The sequence below is a fragment of the Bacillus rossius genome, chromosome 1 (assembly GCF_032445375.1).
Source record: "Bacillus rossius redtenbacheri isolate Brsri chromosome 1, Brsri_v3, whole genome shotgun sequence".
Classification (NCBI taxonomy): Eukaryota; Metazoa; Arthropoda; class Insecta; order Phasmatodea; family Bacillidae; genus Bacillus; species Bacillus rossius.
The window spans coordinates 5067287-5094319 of record NC_086330.1 but is presented as its reverse complement, the minus strand read 5'-3'; the positions used below and the strand labels follow the sequence as shown (position 1 = coordinate 5094319).

Sequence of the window (27033 nt, the reverse complement as noted above, 5' to 3'; positions counted from 1 at the left end):
ATTATCGAATTTCTGTGTGGTAGAGAGTTTAAACGAAAGCAACTGTCAAGAACTGTACTGCAGAAGAGAGAATGAAGGACTAGCAAGAGAATGGTCAAGAGGGGAGGGACGGAGGGAATCGACCCGCTACGCACATTAGATGAGAGCAAATTGGACTCGGTTTAAGTGGTGGACACTTGGCATGCTATTACATTTAGACCTCTTGCACAGAGAAACACTCAGAACAGCTCACAGAACCAACATAACGGTACACCAGCATTCAACAGCTTATTCCCCTGTGCTTTCATATTAAATTTTATTTTATTTTTTCTGTTAATCTTTTGCACTCTTTGAACATTTTCTTTGTTCTCCTTTCTTCAAAAGATGCGTTATGTTCTCGCATGTGTATCTCTATGAATCTACCAAAGCCTATCCTCTAAGATTACTTCACTGCTGGTGGTCAGGTTTAAACTTTACTTTAATCAACTAATAATATAAATCCGCATTTAAAGAAATACACTGAATGCTCGTGTTATGAAACTGAAGCTAGCCTGCAAGAGAAAAAGCGTTGGCGTTACAAACACGTGAACACAACCGAGGCCGCACGGCTTATCAGAGGGGCGGGCCGGGTCACCAGGCCTGGTTGTCCTCGCTGGTCAGATAGAGCAGCCAGGAGCGTCTGGTGCGACCAACACAGGGTCTATCGCCAGAGACCCACGGTAACAGTAGTTTCAGAAGGTCCTGCTACGTCGTAGGTGATCTGTCCGCAACCACTTTCCAAAACAACACTGCCCTGCACTCACGACATCTCTCCCTGACTCTGAGCTTGTACCGAGTTTCAGCAGCACTTAGAATGTATCAAGTCCGTACAGCTATAGTAGAAGATAGAAGAGTTTGTGCCATTATTTTGTAATTACATGCTACTGGATAAGATACACAGACTGCAAACAGACTAAAAATGCAACACAACACTTCTGCATCTGCCCAGAGACATCCTAGTAAAGTAAGGAAAAAAAGTCACAACCTAATTTCTCTCTACATTAGATTATGTACGAAATACTATCCAATATGCACAAAACGTTACCCACACGCATTACAGATATTGGGAGACAATAATAGTTGTTTTTGTTACCATTCAAAATCAAACCATCATGAAAAACCAAAACCAAAATTTTGGTAACACAAAATACCTGAGGTGCCTATGGCCTGAGTTGTGAATACATTATAACTAATTTTAACAAGGTATCATGATAATAGCCTGGTTCTACAGTAAAGCTAGTTTGGTACAAAAAACTTCACTATCACATAAATTCATATATCTACGTGCTGTTCCACATACTTATCTCAATGCTCTGGTGCTGTATGAAAATCACACCAAAATAAAACAACATCCTGTCTGTTTTGAGGAATGTCCATGCTCCATGTTGTTTCTGTCCCACACTGTTTGCTACACGTTGTAAACCTACACATACACTGCTGTCTCCGTCCAAAATCAAAGTCACCCAAGCTGCCATTCTATGTGCATGCCCACATACAGTCCATGCCAAAAAACAAACATTTTATTTGCTGGAAGCCTTATAATTAAAATACAAAAAGTCAGACATGCAAGACTGCCATGCTGGAAGAGAAGGTATTAAATGCTCCTGCACAATGTCAGCACCACATAGGTTCAGTTGTCAGTTCTCTACTTTCCTGTTTCACCACACTCAGTCTAGCCAATGCCACTTACTTCAATTTATTTTGAACACCCCTATTTGGGCGAGATAATTTAGCAAACCGTTTTCGCCCTGTTAGTTGAAAATCCCGAGATAGCAAAAAAAAGCATCTTCCACCCAATTTTTTTTTTTCAAAACTTTACCACTTCACTTGCTCAGTAAGAAACTTTCACACTGGTATGTCTGCGGCAAGTCATTGTGATTAGCTGCCAAGACGTTAATGTGAAAAAATGTAAACGATAATTTGCCATGACTTCCATTCTCCTAACTCAGCATTTGAAAATCCAACACATCCTGTGGATGCATAATTCTCTATTCTGAGAGGGCCATGCGGCCTTCAAAGTGAAACAGCCAGCTGCAGCGTGCAGACATTTTCGTTGGTGAGACGAAAAGTGAAATACCTCTCTCAGCCAAAAGCAGAGGGTAAAGGAAGAGGGGTCAGCGAATCAATACTACGACCCCATAAACACAGAGCAGCTGCATTTCGTCATGAATTAAACTCAATACCGTCCGCCGTCAAGTTGATCACACGGCAAAAAATATTTAGAATATGCTTCTTTAAAGTACATAGGTGCCACAAATTAGCTTTATACATTTCAACAGGTATATTATGGTTGAGAACAAACCCATTTGTTTTGAAAAATAAATCCCTGGTGAGTGGTGGGAGAACCGTTTTGACATTACTGCCACGTCCACCACTGAACCTGTGTGTGCACCGGGTGAGCGGAGGATGTCATGCGGAGGATGTCATGCAAAGCACTTAGAGGCGAGGTCGCGTCTAGAAGCTGGCTCTTACCTGAGTGCGTCGGGGCGCTCTTCGCTAACTAACACATCAAAGAGTCAAACAATTAAACAGCACCTATAAACAACACTCTCATTGGAATCACACCATCACAGGGCACTACAACTTCACATGCAAGTGCTAGCATCCTACACCTGAAACGTGCAAGGTGCACTACACGCGCAGTGAAAAAGCAACGTGCGTGCCACGTTGCCATCACGATTCCTAGATGTGCAATGACAATCATAACTGAGGGATGGCTTGCAACGAGTTACTCCATAAGTTTCTCAATCGTGTGTATGAACAGACAAAAACCACTGCGTGAGCGAGCGTGGTCTTGTGCATGAACTAGGTTATCACCTGGGACACAAGCGGCCAGCATGCAATCATGTGCATACTACCGGGTGCGATATAGGGATTGCTGGACTTTTCACAGCCTTTCTTCTGTAGTTCTAATTGAAACAAACAGTAAACTACATAAACTTAATGACACTAGAAAAATTCTATACCATGAATTATTTCACGGACTACAATTTTGAATCTGGTTATAGTTGTTCATTTCTCTGCAATGGTATCACTCAGGTATTTTACAAAGAGTGACAAAGATGGGTAAACTTATATGGAATAACTCAAATATTTACCATCTTATAAAAGGCTACTGCTTTTAAAAAGATAAAATTTTACTCATTCTTATGAAACATGCAAAAAAAGTTTTCTACATAGTCTTCATTTTAAATACACAAAATTTTATTCTATTTCAAATTTTCTGTGGAGTTAATCATAGACATCACATCTCCGACAGCTTTCAATTTTTTTTTGAGAAATTTATAGTTCCAGAACAAGTCGATCATGCTTTCGAAGTAACTGTTACAATCCTCTTTGTCAACCAGGAAATAGCGCAACTTTTTTCATAGCAGAAATTCATAGTTGCCTACATTCAAAGAGAAAATAAGTTGTACCCAAAATTGTACTGAATCATTATTTTAAGTGTGTTCCAGGAGGAAAAAGCCCAGCTACCTCTCTTATGTGCAGAATGTTCGTAAAGTGCGGGACATATATTTAATGGGTGGCAGGGAACGCCACACCAAGCAAATTTTTTAAGAATAATTTGCAAAGTTAAAAAGCATAAAATTTTAAATTGGCGGGCCTCAGAGGACCACTCCACTGGCCGAGATGACTCGAAAGCTCAGCGCAGTGACGTTCAAATGCCCCGTGGGAAACAGGCGATGAGCCAGACTCGGATGTTTATAGTGTCGATCAAACAGACTAGAACCTGCAGCCTGGAGTACAGCACAGTGTATGGTTGGTTGTGGTACATTCACACGCTTGGCTCTGGGCAATTAGTGCAGTGTTAACTTTTAGTGAGTATGACGCTGCTGTTACATATCTGACAAACGGCAATAACACAGCAGACCTATCATTAGCAGGGATGGCCGATGTGTTAACGATGCAAAGCCAGGATTAAGTTGGCATTTACCAAGGCCTCTTCAACAAACGTGTAGTGAATGGGAAGACATTCATACAGCTTCACTAGTTTCACTCCACAAAAGGGTGATTCGCACCAAACCGTATGGCTGACTTAAACGTCTGAGCGCGTCTGTCTCATCACATGCTTCCCGCATAGCGCTTTAACGCAACTGGAGTATAACTGAAGCCGGCAAAACACTTATTTGACATTTGTGCTTTAACAAATTTTGCAAACACCCTGTTTACACATAACTACACAATACAAAACTAAACCATGCCTAACGTGAAAATTGAATACAAAAAGCATTACAGCAAGCTATCTCGAAACCTCACGTGCAAACGTTATGAATTAAAAAATTATCCAACCCCAAATGTAGGACGATCTACGTAGTCATCACCTCAAAACTAGGCTAAATTTAACTAACCCCAGTTATAACAAATATATTCTTCAAATATTAGTTGATGAAGTAAGTTGATTAAGTGATATTTCTTACAATAAAATTGGTACTGATTATTTACAAAAAAAATATTTTAAAAAAATACACAGAAAAAAAAATTGAAATATCAACACCATGACTTTGCTGAATCATAAAAATCAGACAACATAAAATGATGTATTATACTAACAATATTTCAGCTCATCATCGTACATGTTATAAATTATTTCTTTGATGGAAATGCTCATGATGAATTTATTTTTTGAGTGTGAGATTAAATGTGACCACTAGGTTATGAGATTACAGAAATCAGCATTACAGGTAGAAATATCCAAATACAGTACTAATTCCTTCGTCAGGCAACGTAGAACTTTCTGCCGGGATTCGAGTAGAACACTCATCATCACGTGCTTATGTCATCTTCACTGATGCAGCGGGGTCCAAGGTCTCCTAATCTTATCTTCTGTGGTCTGTTACAACGTTTATGAACTACATTTCATATTTTCATTGCTCTTTTTATAGCTGTTCCACTGACACCCAATTTCACTCTTCGTAAACATGCTATTTTGAGGTTTTATCACTGGTTAGCATGTTGTGACCAAAAACTTGGCATAATCAGTACCAATGTTTACAAGCAAAACACACAGCTGTTAATTCTTTTCAGATTGGAGACAACCTTGTGGAATGGTGGCTAACAGACCAAACAGTCGCTTATTCGATTCTAGAGTTTGTGGTGTTATAATTACAAAGATTACTATATTTTAAAAAATATATTTTTTATAGATTGTACTTATTGATATTATTTTGGTGTTTACAAATATAACCACAATATCTGACACATGAAATGTAACATTTACAAAAAAAAATTTAATTTTATGTTTTCTAGGAACCAGTTTTTAACTGTGTGTGAACTGACCTTTTATCTAATCAGTATGTACACAAATATTAAAAAAACCTTAATAATTACTTCAGGTCATGCAAGTGTACGCCGAATATTCGAGCAACGAGTAAGTTATGTGATGGGATACTAGGAAGCTCCGAAGCTTCCAAAGAAACACTACTGGTTCACACTACATTATGGCATGCACTTGGGACAGCTAAACTGTAGCCACTTGTTTTTTTTTTTTCACTTATGGTAGCTGAAATCTTTTCTCTGGCCAATAAAAGCCACCTAGTTTAATTCAGCCATGATCTACTCATGACTGGGCAACACTGATAAACTAATCTGTGTCAGAATGAACGGTATGCTACGAATGCCGGGGAGTTTGCTGCGCTCACGAGCTAGAACGCAGGTCTCGTCCGGACGAAGGCTGTGCGGGGGCTCCTCCAGGCCGGTGAGCGTCCGTGCACTCGGCACGGACGGAGACACGGCAGTCGCACAACATCCAGGCAACCTCCACCCCGCGCTCATCTCGCCGGCATGCACGTTAGGGCGAGCAGAGACGCAGTCTACCCGCTAATACCACGGCACACACACAGCAACCCCAAACCATAAACCCACTACGGCATACCACCCCTCACCCTTGGAGAGCATCCAGCGGCACAAGAGACACGTCTAACTACGTTGCACTATCATGAATGTGAATAGCAGTTCAGAAGAACTTCGAAAAAACTAATTTACTAATCATGTACAAATGATGTTCGCAGGCTTTCACGGCCATTGTCCGAAGTAGCTTGGCTTCTGGGTTGTAGCCGCGTCCTTGGCGAATAATTCGCCGACGTTTCGGTCGACACTGCAGTCGCCATCTTCAGGGAGCAGCTACCTACTGTAGGTAATTGCTCCCTGATGATGGCGACTGCAATGTCGACCGAAACGTCGGTGAATTATTTGCCCAGGACGCGGCTACAACCCAGAAGACAAGCTACTTCATATACAAATGAGTCTAGTATTTTATTGACCAAAAGTAACAACACTTCACAATATAGCGCTTACTACTGAGGTTACACAGTATAAAAAAAATTTCCAATTTCCAAGACTGTTCAACTTTCATTGCAGTGGCAACCTTCAGGGATGCCAAAAGCCACCACAAACATGGTAAATGCAACTTCCTGACATGTTTGCATTATCACTTTAGTGCTGAACTCAATTTTCAATTAGACATTTGAAAAAAATTGTTTCACGTGATAACGTCTTATAAATCAATGAACGCCGGCTGCACGCACGAAAAAGCAAGACTCATTTTCACGTTCCGCCCGAGCCGAGCGTGCAAGCGAGAGCGCGGAACAAGCGATAGAGAGGCACGATCGGCTTGTGACGCATCCATCTCTCTTCCACTCCATCGGCCGTTGCGTCCGAGTAGAAGAGAGACAGCGGCAGCACACAACCTACACGTGAACTGTTTTGTCAACTGTTTATAAAGTAAATGAAGTGAAAAGTTAATGTGGTTTGTATTATGCAATGTTTCATCAATTTTTTTCTCATGACGTTATCACGTAAAATTATCGTCCGTAAACCGACTTTTCAGACAACCCACTTTTTTATTAATGCAAAATATTTTTGTTATTTTTTTAATATACTATAAATAAAAATACTATTATTTCTTTAATTAAAATACCATTCAATAAAATTTTTTAAAAAAAATTATGAAAAAGCTCATTTAGCTATGCGTGCAGGAAAACGCAGTGAACTGGGTGGGAACCAGAAGCACAGCTGAGCTCAGTCCGGGGCAGAGCCGGAAGCAACGCGAGGCCACTGGACGCCCGCCCAGGCTCGAGCGTCGGAGAGGGTGAGAGGGTGAGGGGGTGAGGGAGAGAGGGAGAGAGGGAGAGAGAGACAGAGCTAGCTGGTTACCTGGGCTTCTCCTCCTCCTTGTCCACGTGCCAGCCCGTGTTCACCTTGTCGTCCGTCTTCGTCCTCTCCTCCTGCAAGCACGCCCACGCTTCAACCAGGGTCGACTTGCTCCAGCCGTGCGGGACCGAGTGACCGAGGCCCCAACACTTACAACACTCCTTCCCAGTCTGACGCTACCACTCTAACTCAAACTCACGAGCCCGAGTCGGCACCCGCGTGGTTTGGAACCCGCTACGATCCTGAGGCGGAGTATCGTCAATCAGGGTGGCAAATCTTTACACAAAACCAAATTCAAGTTTTTCCCCCAAGATTTCCTAAGAAATTTCATGAAATGTTATAGCGTTATTAAAAATATAGCTAACCATGTCGGTTGCATCAGAGCTATTAAAAAATCAACCATTTAATACTATTACTATTATATAAAATAAAAAGTATTCCTGTAAGACTATATTACTTTTGGTCACAATTGTGTTTTTCTTGAACATATTTTAGTAGATCTTGTATATTGTTTAAATTATGAGAGTAGTAATAAATATGAAAATACCAGTATGAATAATACAGCACACCATAAGGGCAAAACTAAAATGATTTCCAAATGCCAGTGATAAAAACGGTTTAACATGGCAATAATAATTATTAATATACAGAATTTATTTTGTTACTAGCATTTTAGTTAGTTGAGCACTATAAAACAAGTTAGTATCTTTAAATTCTCCACAGAGATCCTTACAATCACAGTAAACTGCACATCATAAATTTTGACCTGTAAAAGTACCTCATCAATCGTCTATCTTATTTTTTTTTTACTATTCACTATCAGAAACCCACATTAATACTGGCTGTGGAACAAATATATCCAAAAATTAATTGCAAAGGTAAATTTTTAATTTTAACATGATCTTTTCTTAGGGTGGCCCTAAAAAAAACGTAATTACTATGATACTTAATGAAAAAGTAATAATTATGGCAGCATCCACTAGTCTAGTTTATTCCATGTTCAATATTATTTCCTGGTTTTATGTTGCAATAGAACATCCATCCAGTCATTCACGTGACAAATCGAGAAATTATTTTTACGGTCTTGGCTTTTGTTCGTTACTATCGGCAGTATCTACTTGATGTAATAGTAAAAAAGAAACATGAGTGAAGTATCAGCGAAATATCATTCCCATTTCCTGACATGTCACTTATCTTGCTTGGGGATTAAGTCTAGTCATGACCGTCGAGTCATGATGACTTTTTCTGATATCTGAGTCATGACTTTTCTGATATCTGCAACTCACACCTGGTTTGATGGATTCTTTCACATATAAATAACTCTTTGTCACACCTGTACACTGACATCATTTTTCCTGTTTTTTCTTCTTGTTTAATCTTTAAGGTTATTGTAAGAACCTGGGAAAGCTGGTGTTCGCAAAATTAAGTAAACTACCATGTTTGTCACATTTAATCTTCCAGTGACACACTTCTTGATAGAAACTGATATTTAAATATTGGTCGTTCCAGCGCCTTATTCATAAAAACATAATCTGTAGGAAGAAGTGACATTTTCTTTCAATATTTTAGCTACATAATTTTCATAGCAAACACATTAAATAAGTATTTAAAAACAAAACTATTTGAAAAATTTAAACCAACAGATGACAAAGATATCTTGAACTGCTACACTTAACTCATGGTTTGTGCCCTCTGGTGCAATCATAACTAAAGGAATTTTTAAGGACGTCATCACCTTTTCACTATCAATGAGGTAGAAATTTATTTGTAATATCACACCATCCCTCAAGAAAATAGTTAATCAAAAGAAGAAGAATAATTTCCTTGGTTAGTTCAATTCTTACAGATACACTACTATCTTCCATAATTATCTCTGAGACACATAACCAAACCAAGCATAGAATCTATCTGAAATCTCAAGCCATGACATTAAATTGATTACACATTTACTTTATAAAACACACGTTTTCAGTTTAAAGGTGAGATGCAAAATACAAGAAAAAATAAATAAATTCAAAATGTTTTTTTAATTATAAAAATGTAATCATGCGGCCCGAAATTCGCCAATTTTACCGGGCATGCACATGTCGGAAACATTACTTGCATGCCATTGGTCTTTAATGAGGATTTTTTTAAGGATTCTTTGTTAAATTTTAAGGACTTATAAGGGCCCTTATTCAATTAAAGACAGGTTAAGGACTTGTTAAGGATACTCAGGAGGCATGGCAGACTGGATCGGGATGCACCCACCTCGACCAACTCCCCCGCTATGTACTTCTTCATGAGGTCGCGGGCGTCCGTGGAGTGGCCCACGTCCTCGAAGGCCTCCGTGGCGTCGCGTCCCGCCTGCTCCATGAGCACCTCCTCCCCGCCAGGGTGCTGCGAGCAGGGACACGCACGTCGCGCTCACCATCGCCAGCATCAACACTTCCTCCACGTACACAACGCTCTGTTACAAAGTCACTATAAATTAATAAAACAAAAAAGGGGGTTTGTCTGTAAAGTCGGTCTACGGACGATAATTTTACGTGATAACGTAATACGAAAACATTGATGAAAAAATTGCAAACTTTTTTAATTTTCAAATATTATTTACAGGTTTTTTGCAAATTTTATTTAAATAATTCGTTCAAATATAATCACGAGCAATTAGTTAAAAAATCCCCGCCTTAACCTGTTTGAAATTTTTATAGAAGATTTTCTCGCACGGTGGTTGACCCAGTTCTTGCACACACTGCTCGGGCGGAACGTGACAATGAGTCATGCTTTTTCGTGCGTGCAGGTGGCATTCATCGATTATTAAGACGTTATCACGTCAAAAAACAAAAAAGTACATATTCTCCAAAAATTTTCAAAACGTTGGTGGGACGGTTACAACACAGGTGATGAAGAATCGCAGCCAGCGGCTATTCTGGACAAGGGTAGGACTTCACCTGCTTGAAAATTGCAGGCAGGCCAACGCAGTGTCTGTGGAATAACACGCACCTTGATTTAGTTAAAGCAAATACTTAAGGGGCCCGCCTCGTCAGGGGCGTATGTGTGCTAGTGAGGCGGGATGATAAGTGTGACGCTCGCTGGTGCTTCTAGCGCGGTGTCTCCTCTGGACTGGCGCGCAGTCTTCTCGGCGTCACAGGATAACTGTGATATTTGAGGGCTGACCGTAAAATTATGTGGCCGAGAAATGAAGATAAAGGTGTAAAGGAAGTTCCTTAAGTGCTTTCAAGAATTTGTACCAGATGTTTTTCGCCTAAAAATAACTCTGAAAACTGGCGTTTTAGCTATTTTAACTCTTCTAGAAATACAGTATAAAAACTTAATCCGAAATCAAAAGTACTTTTTGGTACCTCAGCGAACTCTTAAATGCTTTTCATAAGCAGACCACACTAGGATATCTTGAGTAGTTTTTAAATTGTGTTGTTTTTCCTGAAGCTCTGCACACCGTGGGTGTGCCCGGGTAGGCGGAGCCCGTAAGTATGCTGGATTTTGTACTATGTTACAAAAAACTTCATAGAATACTGATGCAGTTTCATTGTCCCAATGCTGGATTGTTTTATTTGTGCATTATTATTTCAAAAAATATAGCTACACTCTGTTCAAGATGAGTTGTCTCTTTTCTGCAGGTGCTTAAGCGAGGATTGAAACTTTAAAACCTGAACATTGTAACATAATAAACAAAACAGATTCATGTAGCACCAGACTAGCTAATCACATATCAATAATTATTTGGATCATTTTATTAGTATACTAAGCACTCAAAAAGCAAACAAGAGTAAATATTCATTATAAGTGATGTTAATAATCATAGTTTTCTAGGTTTAAATTATTTAACACATTTCAGTATGTTACAGGACACACACTATTGTAGAAAAAAAAACCATAGATAAATGAAATTCCACTTAGAATATTGTACTGACCCAACCTGCCCGAAATCAAACCAGGAACAAGTGCAAGTGTGATGAACAGACACAGCGAGGTACAGGCAGCCAGCCTCTGTCACACTACAGACAGCGAGTATGTAACAAGACAACAACCAGCGGGCTGGTCATTTCCTTTTCAAGTTAAACGACAATATGAAGTAAACTTGTCATTTCATGACACATGAACAGGGTAAAATTAATGGCAAGCGTAAGTGTGTAAGTATTACAATACTTGACAAGGTACAATGCTGGCATGTAATCATTCTGACCATTTGGTTTGCTTTGTGATCCTACAGCATCTATAGTTATCTAGTTATACTTCCTGATAATTACATTTGATGTAAATAACTGTGTAGTAATAATGTTGCAGCGATACTAGAGGCGAGGCCACAAGGTCGGCAAGTCTCGGCCCGAGGCGCCGGCCAGCGGGAGGTCCAGGGGAGGCCCCACCTCCCCGACAGGTGGTGACCGTCCACCCGCTGAATGGTGATCTGATTAGAGTGGCGCCTGTCTACCCGCTAAATGGTGATCTGATTAGAGTGGCGCCTGTCTGTCCCCCCTCACGGGTTCGGCACATTCCCAGAGCCCTGTCTGCATGAAGTGGCATAACTAGAACACCATTGTTCTGGGAGCTTCCGAGTGTTAAGTATCAGGGATTCTGATGATGGTACACTTCAGAGGACTACGAGACCTTGCCAGGGCAGGACCTGCGAGGGCAGTGAAGTGAAGAGGGCGAGTGGCCCTCGGCGAGAGACAGAGGACGTGAGCGACGGGCTTTTTGATCTAAGATTGATGCATCGGGGACCCAAGCATCTGGGTGTTGTATGTCGGGTGGACGAGTGCGCAGTGCGAGGCAGTGTGTCTGGACAGAGGTGCGAGGTAAGAGACGAGCGGTAGGGAGAGCCACTGTCGAGCCGAGCTGCAGTGGGGAGAGTGAACTGTGGACTGAATGAAAGTTTGATTAATTTGTGAACAGACAAAATTTTTAGAACTTAAAATAGTGTTAATATTAGGAAATTAATAAAATTTACTTAATTATTGGGCTATCATTTCCATACCTATTTTCCCACTTAATAATAATAATAATAATAAATAATAATAATACAATTGTGAAAAATTAAAATGAAGTCTATACTTACATCCCTGTTTGTATACAAATATTAACTTGATGTAATCTGCATGGCTGCTAAAATAACAAATATGTGATAAAATCCCCAACTAAATTAATCTCAAGCATAAAACACTGAAAAAACTTCGCTTAATAAAAAAAAAACTCCGTTTGTTATCACGTGAGCATTTTTTTAGGACTTCTGATTCAAATTTAAAAACTGCCTCAAGTGCAAATGGTTTTCTGCTTGCTTGCTGTCATGATCCTACGAAGAAAAGGAACTATGGAAATTGGTAAGATCAAACTTTCTTGCCTGCAGTGAACGCAGAGTGCAGACAACCTTGGGGACCGTCATGTAGCGAGCCAGTCATTGCACAGTCGCTCCACACAAGTGCAAACACTCGACAAGTGGAGTTGACTTTTAAACCACAGGCACTCATGCATCAAACACATTGTGTGTGCTCCGTTCCGCTTTTTTGTATTAATAAATTCTTAGAACCAAAGTAGACACTATCCAGAAATCTAAACATCTACACCATCCCTGCAGACACACACTGCACGGTAAGCTCAACATTTTTCACCTTGAATGACTTTCACAATCCCATCTTCATTTAACTTTCAAATTCACAGATGTGATGTACAGGCAGCACCGGGCATCTGAAAATTTTATCATCTCCTACCTTTAAGATGCACATACAGATGCGGATTCATTCTGGAAGTATTTATATACTCAAAGAGTGTTTGAATGTGGAAAGTTGCATTTATGCAAAAAAAACTGCATATTAATTCCATGGAAGTATTATCAGTGAAGTATTGTCAGTAAACATTCAGCTCATTAGAAAACTTTTTTTGTACGTACATTCCTCAATATTGTGGTTTCGACCTGCGTTGTCAAACCAGAATTCGACCCGCAGGCGAGCATAACTTCATCGCTATCTATCAGGAGTTGCAGAACTCAAACCAGTCGCACACTGAACCCCCATATGCGACTCTCCTGAATGACGTTATAAATATCTCCTCAAGTTTGCAATATATGTATCTGTGTATGTATGTGTGTGTGCATGTATATGTGTGTGTATGTATATGTGTGTGTATGTATATGTGTGTGTATGTATAATATGTGTGTGTATGTATATGTGTGTGTATGTATATGTGTGTGTATGTATGTGTGTGTGTGTATATATATCTTAATATGGTAATATTTATCTTATTTGTATATGTTATATAAATATCTACATTTAAAATGTTCTTTTTTTATATAATTCTATTAATGAGCGCAGATTATTGTGTTAATACCTTCATAGGGTTTTCAGTAACAGCCATTTGTGACGGAACAATTGATGTTACTTTGTTGCGAGTTAGCTAGAAAATAAATCTGCACATATTTCACATAAAGTAAGCATATTTTATTGAGTTTGTAATATTTTCTTTTTCAGTCGCTTCCATGCAGTTCTCTCTTATATATATATATATTCTAACTTTATTTGAAATATGTGCAGATTTATTTTCCAGCTAACTCGCAAAAAAGTTACATCAATTATTCCGTCACAAATGGCTGTTACTAAAAACCCTATAAAAGGTATTACGTAAAACAATGATCGGGGCTCATTAATAAAATTATATTTAAAAAAAAAGTATATTAAAAATGTAGATATATATAATATATGCAAATAAGGTAAATATTACCATATTAAGCTTTATACTTACTTACTGGCTTCAAAGAAAAGGCAGAGAGCTCTACCCTAACAAGCTAAAAAATTATTAACAAAACATAATCTTTAAAAAAAATTACTTTTACGTTTACCAATTACTTTCCTAAAAAATTTATATATATATATAAAGTTTTTTTTTGTTCATCAGAAAATAAGCTGATGTGGCTACCCAAATTATTTGTAATGCAAATAATATCCACTCGTAATTCTTCAATGAGCGAAGCAGTTTTTAAACATGCTACAGTCATATTCACTAGCCATGAAAATCGTTTCTCCAGTCTTAACGGAGAAGTTACAGCCACCAGTTGTAAACTGAAGAATTTTCTTTAGTTAATCTGCACAAATGTTTGCAGCACTTTTAAAAAAACTCTCATTGATGTAACATTTTGTATATATTTCTTTCTCAACAGCTCGCTGAATTTAGAAGCTGTTACCTTTCTTTGAAGTCCCGCCTGTGCCTGTGATGTCATTCTGGGTCGGCGTTATGCACGAGCAATATAAAATGTTAAATTCATAACCTACTGTTTGTCTTTCCATAAGGCAGGCAGCACTCAAGAGTGTGTATTTTTGTCACTCCAGCCCTCGCGAACTCCACGATCCACACATCTACCCAGTCGTAAACACGACCACAGTGACGGTTATTTTTCCTCTCCGCGAATTCAGGCCGCCAGGTGCCCAGCTCATGTACCGTTGTTGCCCCAAGCTCCCCGCAACACGAATGCAAACGGGAGTCAGCCGTGCAGACGTCTTCGGCACCGTCGGACACGGCTGAAGGTTTATGTGACGTATGCGTAATGAAGTGTCCATGTTTAAGTGATCATCGACCAAAACCTTGAGCTATTTTTATTTTGCTCCCGGGCACACCGAGCTGTGTCTATTTGGATTTTGGAGACATGAGGAGGATTAAGTAAGGTGCTGTACTGTGCTCCCCTGGAATCAAGTCTAAAAACACCAACTTTCGTCTTTAACATAACATCTTACATCCTTTGTTCACATACTTCATATACATATGGACTGTGTTATGTAAAAATGGTTCAACCCACAAACATTTTCAACTGAGTAAATTGAGCTCAAAGTTGAACACACAATAACCGGTATTGTGGCAGTGCGTTGAATGTTTGATCGCAAGATGGCATAGTAGCAAGGAATGTCTGTTAAAATATTTAGCTCAATTAAAAGTGTCATTTTACCTACACAATTATATCAATAACTTTTTTTTTCCTTTTGTTGGTGAACTCATTTGTGCATAACACCATCATGGTTGCTACAGAAATAGAATCTTAGAATTCCCTGACTTTTCCCTGTTTTCCAGAAATTTAAGAGAAAAATTCCCTGACTTTCTTATAAAGCACATACCATAAATATTAACGTGCACATGATTAAATGTAATGTAAAAATTTCAACATGAGTTAAAATAAAGTTTTTTTATTGTGTTATTTTGACGGCACAATTGCGAATGTGTTTTTTTCCTTCGACATGGCTGGTGAGAGCTCTTCGGCCCATATTGCTGAGTTGAATACTTTTGTAGCACAAAGTGCAGTACGCAGAATTTATGTTTTTAGCAGAGGGTTTGATATCCTGAATCTGTGACTCCTTTCAGGTTAGGTTAAAAAATTATTGTTTGTGAATTCTTAAAAAATATTACTACACAAATGCCAAAACTATTACAAATTTAGACCTAGCAATATAACGGGCCTACTTAGATAATTACAATAGCAGCATTACAACATGCAATACTCTTACATTCTTACAATGTTAACTAACGATTCTGGGGAAAAAAATGTTCAGTTATGCATATTTTTTATACACAATGTAAGTGTCACGCAACAGAACTCACGGATTATAACCGTTGAAAAAAAAATTAATTAAAAAAAATTGTTAGAAAAAATGCAAAAACATAACCGCACACAAAAGCCACGTGTTTTCGTATCAGCTTGGTAGTTTTCAAAATGAGAATTGGTATTGCTTCTATATCAAAATGCACTTTATTTTCTTATGAACACATCAAAAAGTAACTTCACCTGAAACAACACCTTTAAATTCACGTAATAAGCTTTGTACTCATCTTATTCCACGTGAAAATAGCCTTCAAAAGATCAACGACGCCATGCCCGTTCTGTAGTTCACTGCATGGAAAGGAACATAACACAAAGTCTCAAAAGCAAATTTAAAAGGATCAAAACACGAACAAATGAAGGCCGGGTTCGCTAGTGAACAAACAAGTGCCTGGATTGGCCAGAAGTTATGGTGGGTGGTTGTAACAGCCTATTGCAACGGACAATTGTAGACCAAGTAAAAATAAAGTTGCAGTTGCCGTGTGCCTTAAGCAGCAACCTTTTAGCGGAGTCGTTCGGAAGCGGTACGAGCGCATCAAAACAAAGCTTTGTTTGAATTATAAGCAACTTTAAAATTTCCAGAATTCGTAGAATTTTCCCTGACATTTCCCTGAATTCCCTGACCATTTTAATTTCCCTGACATTTCCCGGTTTTCCCGGTTTTCTAGTCCTGTAGCAACCATGACCATCCATATACATGTGAGCTACAACAAGTGATGATTTGACCAGGAACACTACAAGAACAAGTAAAAGTGATGATAAACTGTACAAATTTCTTTCGCTTTCTTTCATTCTTTCATCCTAACACACTTCCACTTATTTCACCAACACTTTTACTGTTTTTTTTTAATCACACTAACTCACTTTCTCCCACATTGTTTTGTATTTCGTACTCTCTCAATCTCTTTTTATATCACTCTCCATTATAATTTAACCTAATTGATGTGCTCTTTCTCCTTCCCTCACACACACTCACTCTCTCGCTAACACACACACACACCCTTCCATTCAATCACTCATTTATACTCAGACTGTCATACTACCTCTTGCTGTCTTCCACTCTAGCTAACTGTCTTTCTCAACTAAGGTAGATGGTAATTGGGTGTTCAGATCAATTAGGTGACCCTTTCAACATCCTGAAATATCTCACCTGAATGTGCCATGGGAAGTAAGAAAAACCGGTACTTACGTATTAACGCCACCACAGCTACAGATTAGGCGATTTTTAAGTACCGCCAATCTACACCAATCACCACCTAGCTACATTAAAACAACTTTCAAATGTTGTGGAAGGTTGGTTGGGTTAGTATAGCTAGATTAAAAATATTATAAAACATTCTTATGGTTGCTTAGGAATTACGAATTTATGATGTAGCTATCCTGACCTAATCAACCGTTCACATGATTTCACAGTATTTTTTTATCCTGATCACACTGTTTTAAATTACATTTCCAAAACTTACGTTTACCAAAATAAAGTTTCATGACATGGGAATTGGTACATTTTCGTTTTTTTTGGTAAATTATTTCGCTTCTGAAAAAATAAAATTGCACCTTGTTCTGTTTTTGGCAAATCCCAAATACATATTTTCGTAGCACTAAAAAAATGGCATAAAAAATCAGCAAACAACAAGGCAACAAGGAAACCAAAAGATAACTGCGTGCGCGTTCAAACAACAAGACTGCTCTTTATTGGAGCATTAGTGCAACTTCTGCTGCGGTGGCGTTAATACGTAAGTACCGAAAAACCTCTTTAACGATTTTAAAGAATAATTTGAGGGATACTTTTTTCATAAATTTTCAAGACAGCGAAATGGTGCAGTGCTCAAGTGCATTTCCTGGCAATCCATGGGCTCTGGTTCCATTCCTACTGGTGCCATTTTTTATTTTCATTTTAATTTTTTATTTCTTGCAATATTAAACTATTAATTACACAATTTAAATATATTTACAGTTAAATTATATAATTGGGTGATGATTTAAATAATAATAAAAACATTTACGAAAATTCTAGACAGTAATTTAATTACCTACACTGCTTTTTATTTATTATCAGAAGCAACTTAACATTTTTTTTTTTTCCATTTCCTAATAAAATAATAAATTTTTATGACAAATCACTGCTAACACGTGGTGAGACGCTGTTCACAATTGTAGAGATTGTTACAAACAGTAGGAAAAAAAGGTATAGTAATGGCTGACTATAGGGGATTTGAAAAGATGCCAAAGCCATGTGCTCTGAATGCATGAAAGAGAATACAGAAAAAGGATCAAATGGGGATATAACTACAACAAAACGTTGCTGAACATTGCTATTGAAGGACTAAAGTTAAAATCACAAACCAAAATCTACTGTAAATACAATTCAAAAAATGTATCATTTAAAACCCTTCACATTTAAATAACTAAATTACCTACAGTAAACTTTACTAAATTGAATATATTCATTTTGAATATGTACATCTAACTGTTTAAATGTAGGTATTTCAATTCTGTTGTAAATAGTTTGATACTGCAAGAAATTTAAAAAAGAAAATAAAAACAATAAACGGTACCAGTGGGTATGGAACACCAGCAGGCGGATTGCCAATGTGCTTCAGCCTATGCCACAACGCTGACTTGAGAATTCCTTAACACCACCTCTCAACCTCTAAATCTTTAAAGAGTTTTCTCTCGTTTCCTGGGGCCCACTGGCAGGATATTTTAAGACCTGCTTCTACTCACACAGTTCAAGCCAAATTGGTGAGCTCGGACACTACCCTTTTAGATGTCATTTTTATTATCACATTAACAAGACTGTCAAGAGAAACTAAAGGCCCTGGAAAAAAAATATCATTTAAAAATTTTCAAACTCCAAATTAAAAAAAAATCTTAATACTAAAACTTTACCATAGCCATAACTGTGAACGTGACCCATACATATTACATAAGGTTTGCAATGGATTTTATTAGCAATTTGTGTACTATTAGGCTGCAAACGCGCATTAAAAATTATTTTAAAGTACCCCGCTTGGAGCTCAGACCCTTCTTCCAACTTCGCCCCTCGAAGGTCCTGACCATAACCTTAAAACTGTGAACGACATACACCTATCCCTCACTTAGCATGACTAATTTGTTCCTAAAAATGCTCGTGTTATTCGAAATCGCGTATTCTGATGCATTAGTTTCCATAAATAGCAAGGCTAATTTATTTAATGTGTTCCAAAATTGTGCAGGAATATACTTTACGTAATATAAATGCGTTGAATAACACTCAACTATAAATAAGTCACACCATTTATCTTTATATGCCTGTCATCGCACTTTGTACGACGAATACGACACTGCGTAATGGGAGATACTTGGATATGTACTTTATCGTCAGTCGGCTGGCTGACTTGCCCGCCCGGGCGAACCTTAAACTCACGTCGTGTACTTTTCCAAACCATCCTTTACTGACAGTGAAACTGATATTAGCAACGTTAGCAAACAGAAAGCGAGGCACACCTTTCTAGCAAGGACAAGGAGGGAGCGGAATGGGCTGGAGGAAGGAACGCTGGCAGTGAAAGATGCAACGGACATGAGGAGAAGACTAAAAAGCAGGTAGGGGGTGACAAATGGGGACAAATCCTTGGTGCTGGGAGAAAGCCCCATTCCTAGCAAAATAAATCAAATCAAAATCAAATACGGATAAAAGTTAATTTCATGGACATAAATTATTTCTGGTTTACACTGGTTTCGATGATTGTCTACTATAGAAGCGCCACTCTAAAAAAAAAAATGCACACACCCGAAAATGGATTTAATCAGTTCCTTATTTTATTTCTAGTTATATTACTGAGGAGCATTCAGATATTTTCAAGAATTTCATATGTAATTAACCATTTTACATTTGCCTATGTGGTGCCTTGGCTGCAGCATAATGCCTGTGTCTATGTAAACATTTGATGGTATTTAAAGGTTAAAGGATGATGTAAAATTATTGTAAATATTACCTGAAATGTCGATATAGTGACGTAAATCAGTTTTGTGCTTAAACAGCGTAGCCGAGATCCTGTAGTTAGCACCCTACAGTTTACTTGACACTAGCTACATGACTCTGTGGTTATCCAGAGATCCTTAGCAGAGCCGAGGCTGTTCTCTAAAAGACAGGGATATTTAATGTGAGGACGTTACGGGCGGGGCGAATACTTTTTAAACCTAATAAGGCATAATAAGGGTGGAAAACAGATTACGGTTGAAAACAGTCTTGGCCCCGCCCGTAATGTACTTGCATTAACATCCCTTCCTTTTAAAATTGATCAAAATTATTGTCAATGGAATAAAAGCCATAGGAATGTATCCAAAATCATTATCGTGATTATGTGTAAAATAGAAATTTTCGCTGTAAATGATTTCTTTTGGTAGTTTTAAGCTACAATAGCAGGGACCATTTTTATTCATGAGCCCCCAATTCATACAATTACTTTATGACCACTTTTAAAAGTATATGTACTATAGTTTTATCATAGTAATAAGCTCTAGAGAATACAAGACATCAAAATAAAATTAAAAACAATGACACAAACCTCGTTTAGAAATTCGGTTACGTTGTACACTGTGTTATGTATAATAACGTAGGTTGCTTTTCCACCTTCGCATTTTTCAGACACCTCTTTTCTCCTAAATAGCTTAGTTTCTGCCATTACTGAACTATTTAACTTCTACTGGTTGAATACTGAAACCAGAAGTCAAAGACGCGGCTTAAAATATCACGCCTTTCCTCACAGAGTGGCTAACGTGAACAGAAAAACTGGTAAATTTAATCACACTCAAAACCTTCACCGAGAGATAGAAAATTTACTAGTCACTACACTATCGCAGATGCAAGTCACGAAGAATTAACACCATACACCAATCAACTTGACGGCCTTGCTACAATAAAAATAAACTAAAAAAACAAATCATCAAAAAACACAATTTCATTCCATAAGCCTTCCACAATAAAGGTACAGCATGATTTGAAAAATCAGGATTAAATAAATAAAACAACATATAAAAACATTATTTTGATATATTAAACTTTAGAAACATGAATTTAATGTTTGAAATAATCACATGTATAAATGAAAAAGGTTCAATTCTATAGATATATAATTAACTTCAAAAATATCCATTAAAGGTTTAAACTCATAGAGTTTTGCAAGTGTGTGTGTTTTTTAAATGATGGTGTTCTAAGCAGAACAGCTGCCAGCATATGTCCTAGTACCATTCACTGCTCGGTACAGCTGTCGGTGGACATCCGATTATGTCAATACTGTGGATCACTGCTATCCTGTAGTAATATGTCTACTATTTGACGCCGACCGCCAATGCTCCTCTGTCGCATAGACTGCTATGCCTCATCAACGTCTCGAAAAAGCGTGTGCACCGAACGCGCCCGTGCGCGCAGCAAAGGGTAGTGTGTGCGTCGAGGCGAACGCCGTGCAACGAGTGCTGCGCCGACGGAAGGATCCGGCCGGGTGTGGCATATCCTTCCGCCGCACTACATCAGATTATTATAATTATGTTTTCCACAGGTTTTTACTAAACATTATTTTTCATTAATTTATAATTCAGTCCATGCAAAATCATGTTTCACTGTGCGATTTGTCCCGAACCTGGCCGGTTCAGTTTCCCACGAAATTCACACGTTTCCGTGGGAGGGCTGACGGGGGAGGGGGGTCGTGCGCGGCGACACCGTCAGTGTCCTTCGAGAGCTCACCCAGGCCGGCAGCCTGCGTGCAACGCGGAACCTTCAACCTTTGCATTCACCGACATGTAGTTTTTCAATAGTGTAATTTCTTTTCAACCTTTTACGTACAGTTCCGCGGTCGGCTTAAATTTACCATGAGGTACTTAACTTAATTCAATCAGTGCTCCAAGATGAGTGTTCTACGTCATACGTAAGTACTGTGGAGAGATTATGTGGATTTACGTCGGCGCTTCACGCCCAACCTAGCCTACCGGCTACTTAGTTTTGTCCCGCACGGGGCAGCCAGCAGGCGACGCGTGCCATCAAACATAATAACGATTCAGTCCCTGGGACACATCTAGGCACCACGTAGAGTCGCTGGAGACACGAGCCTACGTGTCGCTAGCCCAGTTTGTTAAGTGTAATGTATTAGTGAAACAGTTGTCCGCTCAAGTGTTATCTATCATGTCAGGGCTTATGTATCACCGTCGTACGGCATTGCGCCGCCAAACATAATAACGATTCAGTCCCTGGGACACATCTAGACACCACGTAGAGTCGCCGGAGACACGGGCCTACGTGCTGCTAGCCCAGTTTATTTAGAGTTAGGTAATAGTGTAGTGTATTATGCGTCAAGGTATCGTGTGCCATATCAGAGTGTATTTTTTGTAACTATAGCACCACGTGTACGAGTCCGCCCCTCACGCGCATAAAAATCGTGAGCCGCCACTGAGTAAGTGAGCTGCGCGTGTGACTAGTCGCGTCGGGCAAACCCTTACGGCCAGAACGGGCAGCACCATGTATTGGGCTGTGCTGTATTAAATTCACCAACTATCTTCAGAAGCTTTGTGTTATTATTCAGGCGTCCCGAGTGGCCATAACAGCTCGGGGGGCCCTACTGCGTTGACCCCTACCTCTAGCCACAAGGCCGAACCTTCCCTGAGATCATGAACCTGAACCAAAATCACGTCTAAATAGTCAGAGGTAGCAGGGACAGCGTCATATTGTTTTGAAACACCATTTTCCTATCGACAGACTTGTTTAATTACAAAGGAAAATTATATTTTAATTATAAACACTTTTCCAGAAAACTAAGAGCCATATTTTTTAAATACAATGTTTTCAGGTGACGCCATCCCCGTTGCCTGATTTGAATTTACGTGAATATAAACTGGCTGATTAATTTTGGATCTCAAGGGTGGGGTTCCTGGCCTCGTGGCTGCAGGCAGGGACGCTGCGACAAAGGCCCCCCCGGGCTGTTATGGCCTCCCAGGACGCCTTATTAATGAAACACACACGTACTTGTAGCTGTTTTATTGCGTAGCACAGTCTACACGTCACACGTTCACGTAACTGGCTGCTTCATCGTCGACCTAATCTCCGCGCACGATGAACCTGTTCTGGCTTATGCGAGAGTACTCGGACGCAACGTGAAGGGTGTGGGCGATCGGTCCCGCAAATTACTTATGAAAACACATTACACTATAAGGACGGCAGGTCCCACGAATTTACTTATGAAAACACATGACACTATAAGGACGGCAGGTCCCGCGAATTTACTTATGAAAACACATGACACTATAAGGACGGCAGGTCCCGCGAATTTACTTATGAAAACACATTACACTAAATCACTGTGATTAGTCCCGCACAGGAGGATATGCACAGGCGGCTAGTCCTCGGGGTGGCGAGGGCCACGTTAAGCTGGGTACGGACACGGTGGAATCTGGTATGATATCACACACGTGGCCGTGGCACGTCCCAGTTGATGACTCGTCCGAATGTTTGTGGTCGCGTTTGGCGCAGTGCCGCCCTGCGTGGGCAAAGAACTATGTCCCGAGGTGGGGCGTTATAGCGTGAGGCGCAGGTGCCACGAAGGATCACCTAATTGATTACGTAAGATATACAAATCCCTGGATGGGATACACATTTTATTAGTAGACCGCGCGAGGTCGCTAATGGCCGATTTGGGCCGACCGGGGAGCTGATATAAAAACGGTTTGGCTATAATTACCTATTGCAGTTACAGGATGTTGGCGCGAAAAATGAAGGCTCCCCGTGCGTGGGCTGCCGGCCCGGGCGAGTGCTGGATGGCGTCTGACTAACCTCCCTAGCCGCCGGTGCCAGGGAGGGGGGAAATTCCGCGGGAAAACTGCGGAGCGCGGGAAGATGACTTCGGCCAGTTATGTGAATTATAACCCTTTATAAAGTGATTATTAACTTAACATTAATTATTGATGGTTTTAGATTTATTAGTTTCTGTTTATATTATCAAATGCATGAATAAACAATACCCTTGCGCAGTGCCACACCCGGCCGGGCGCTTTGCACACGTAGGAGGCCGTGACTGACGTCACGCCGTTCGGGGCACTGCACTACGTTGCGCGCACGGGCGCGTTCGGGGCGCGGCACTTATCAGGTGTTGAGGACACATAACGGCCTGTGCTCTCAGAGGGAGCACTGACGGCGGCGGCAAAGGCCCCCCCCCCTCGACGAGGCCGCTATGTGCCTCAACACCTTTACACACGGCGGGTCGCAGCACTCTGACGTTGCACTGGTTCGCACACGGGTCTGACTAAGCTATGGGTATGGCACTGGGGCAAGGTGTGGTCCCTCCAGATGAATAGGGGCCCCCCCCTGTGGAGGCTGGGTGTCCCTGGCTGTGTGCCCCCGGTGAGTGATGACATTGTCCCCAGGAAGTAGTCCCGGAGTTGGGTAGGGGCATGGCGAGTGCGGCCTAGGCGGCCACGGGGGCCTGGGGGCTCAGTTTCGGGCCGGTGGGTGCGAGTGGGGGCCCCGGCCCCCCGGTTGCTATTTGCCTCCCTGTCGGCCTGGTCGCTGGTGACGTAGTCACCTAGGTGCGAAGGGGCCCGTAGGTCCCTCTGGGGCCGGGCCGTCCCTGTGTCGGCCTGTTCGTCTAGGTCCCTCGTGTCCCTGTCTGCCCTAGCTTGCGGGCCAGCGGCCCCGTCTCCTTCTCCCCCTGCCGGCGGCTCTCCTGTACAGCACGTGGGCCGCACCAGACGCCGCCTCCGGCGTGGATACCTCCTCTCCACTATCTCCTTGTTTCCTGCCTCGGCCGCCGGTTCCTCAATCACTACTCGGAATGTCGACGTGCTCAGGTTTAGGTCTAGCGGCCACCACGGCTCGTCCTCCTCGTCCGCTTCCGGTACGTAGGCCTCGTCGTCCGGGTGACTCACGATGGGTGCGGTCTCGCCCGTGTCGGTGGGGTCAGTAGCGGGGTGGTTACGGGAGTACGTCGTCGCCCCAGCCCCGTCCGGTTGGTCGTCGGTGGGTACGGTGACTGGACTCGTCGGGAGGATGACGTCAGTGGGTACGGCGACTGGACTCGTCGGGATGTTGACGTCCGTGGGTGCGGTGACTGGGATCGTCGGGAGGTTGACGTCAGTGGGTACGGTGACTGGGATCGTCGGGAGGTTGACGTCAGTGGGTACGGCGACTGGACTCGTCGGGATGTTGACGTCCGTGGGTGCGGTGGAATCGGGGCCCCCCGTGTGTCGCCCCCTTGCCCCGTCGGTCGGTGTGTCGGGGAGGGTGGTTACTAGTCTTAAATCATCCCGATGTACCTTGGCCGGACGTCCGCTCGGGGTGCGCACGGCGTAGGTGGACAGCCCCGTCTTCCACAGCACCTGCCGCGGCAGGGACCACTTCGGGGCCAGCCCGGCGCAGAAGTTTTTCGCCCCCGCCGAAAGGTGGTGTTGGCGAACGTAGACCCACTGTCCGGGTGTGAAGGGGACAGGGGCGTGCGTGGTGGCGGGTGTTTTGCGGGCGAGGAACTGGGCCTGTCTCTCCCGCGCCTGCTCTCGCATGGCCTCGATTTGGGGCCGCAGCTCCTCTTCCCACCAGTCCTCGGTGGCGGTGTTGGCTACTCGGCACTCTCCCGGGAGTGCCAGGTTTTGCCCCTGCACGAGCTCCGCGGGAGAGTGGCCGGTAACGGCGTTGACGCGCCGCCTCAGGCAATACAAGATCTTTGGCAAGTGAACGTCCCATTTAGTGTAGTCATCCCTCAGGCGTAGCCGGAGCTGGGCCTTGATGTCCTGATTTCTCCTCTCCGTAGGGTTGGCGCGGGGATGGTACGTGGGGGTAGTATGGTAGGTGATGCCCCAACAGCGACAGTCCGCCCGCCATTGCTTGCCCATGAACTGACTGCCGTTGTCCGTCAGGAGGACCTTCGGGAAGCCGTACCGGGAGTAGACCTCCCCTTCCAACAGGTTGGTGATCGTCCGCGCCCGGACGTTAGACGCCGGAAACGCCTCCACCCATCGCGTGAATAGGTCGGTGACTACCACGAGGAAGCGCTTCCCCCTGGGTGTCCTTGGGTACGGGCCCATGACGTCCAACACCAGCATGTGGAAGGGTGCCTGTGGCCTGCGGGGCTGTTGTTGTTCTACCCCGTCGGCCCTCCGGGCCTTGCGTTGTTGGCACGGCTGACAGCCCCGGACGTACTCCCGTACGTCTCGCGCTACCCCGTGCCAGTGGAAGGTGTGTCGCAGCGCCTCCTGGGTCTGTTCCACCCCGGGATGCCCCGCCAGGTCGTGATCGTGATAGAAGTGCATTACCGCCGGACGGGCGGCGGCGGGCACGTATGTGCGCCAGCTCTCCATGTCGCCGGGGGCGCGTGTCTGCAGCTCGCCGTCCAGACACCGCTGGAAGGAGCGGTGCCCGGCCGCGCACGCGGCCACGTCGGCGAGCGCCGTCGCGTCCGTCAGTTGTGCGTGACGCATGACCTGGACGAGGCTGGCCAGGTTGTCAAACTTGGCGATTTCCGGCGTAGCGGTGTTTTGGGTGGCGTACAGGGCGGCTGTCTCCCCCCCTCGGGCTGTCCATGGGAAGTTCCAGGTGGCGGCAACAACTCCTCCCACGTCCCCTCGTCCTCGAACTCTGTGCCCGGGTCGGGGTGGCGGGACAACTCGTCGGCCAGTTGATTCTCCCGACCCGGCACGTGCTCTACGTGGAAGTCAAAGGTTTGTAAGGTGAGAGCCCACCGGGTGAACTTGGATTTCCGTCCCTGCACCGAATCCAGCCACTTTAGGCACTGGCTGTCAGTCCAGAGTGTAAGGGTTCGACCCTCAATGTGGTGCCGGTAGCGTCCCACGGCCCACACGACCGCCAGACACTCCTGCTCGTTCACGTGGTAGCGGCGCGCCGCCGGCCCAAATTTGGAACTGGCGTATTCCACGACGTGCCGCTCCCCGTCGGGACCCAGCTGATACAGGACCACGCCCATGCCCTCCTGGCTGGTGTCGGTCTGCAGGTATATGTGCTCTGCGGGTTGTAGACGAGCAAGGGTGTGACATTCCCGGAACAGGCGTTTGACGGCGTTCAGGGCGTGGTCGGCCTCCGGGGTCCACCGGAACCGGTACTTGGGCGACAGAAGGTCGGTCAGGGGGGCGGTCACGATGGCGAAGTCGGGTATGAAGCTCCTGAGCCAGTTGAGCAGCCCCACCAGCTGTTGCAACTGCTTCCGGGTACGTGGGGGAGGCTTGGACTCGATCAGATCGAGCTGGGCTGGCAGAGGCCGGCAACTGTCCGCGCTCACCATGTGCCCCAGGTAGGCTAGCTCTACCGCACCGATATGGCACTT

General features: G+C 42.5%; 1 protein-coding gene across 3 annotated transcripts in view; it reads right to left on the bottom strand.

Annotated features, from left to right (window-relative positions):
• LOC134531444 (cytochrome b5) overlaps positions 1-20658 on the bottom strand; it is a 29708-nt gene extending 9050 nt beyond the window's left edge. The window contains exons 1-4 of one of the 3 annotated variants that reach the window (XM_063367160.1): positions 20287-20641; positions 9418-9546; positions 7171-7241; positions 2491-2553 (exon numbers count right to left, since the gene is read on the bottom strand). In XM_063367160.1, coding sequence (XP_063223230.1) covers positions 2535-2553; positions 7171-7241; positions 9418-9546; positions 20287-20403 — 336 coding nt within the window. In that variant the 5' untranslated portion in view covers positions 20404-20641 and the 3' untranslated portion in view covers positions 2491-2534. Of the gene's footprint in view, positions 1-293; positions 2554-7170; positions 7242-9417; positions 9547-20286 lie in introns of those variants that run through there. The other 2 variants (XM_063367168.1, XM_063367150.1) reach the window with 2 other exon arrangements.
• Between the last annotated feature and the right edge of the window lie 6375 nt (positions 20659-27033).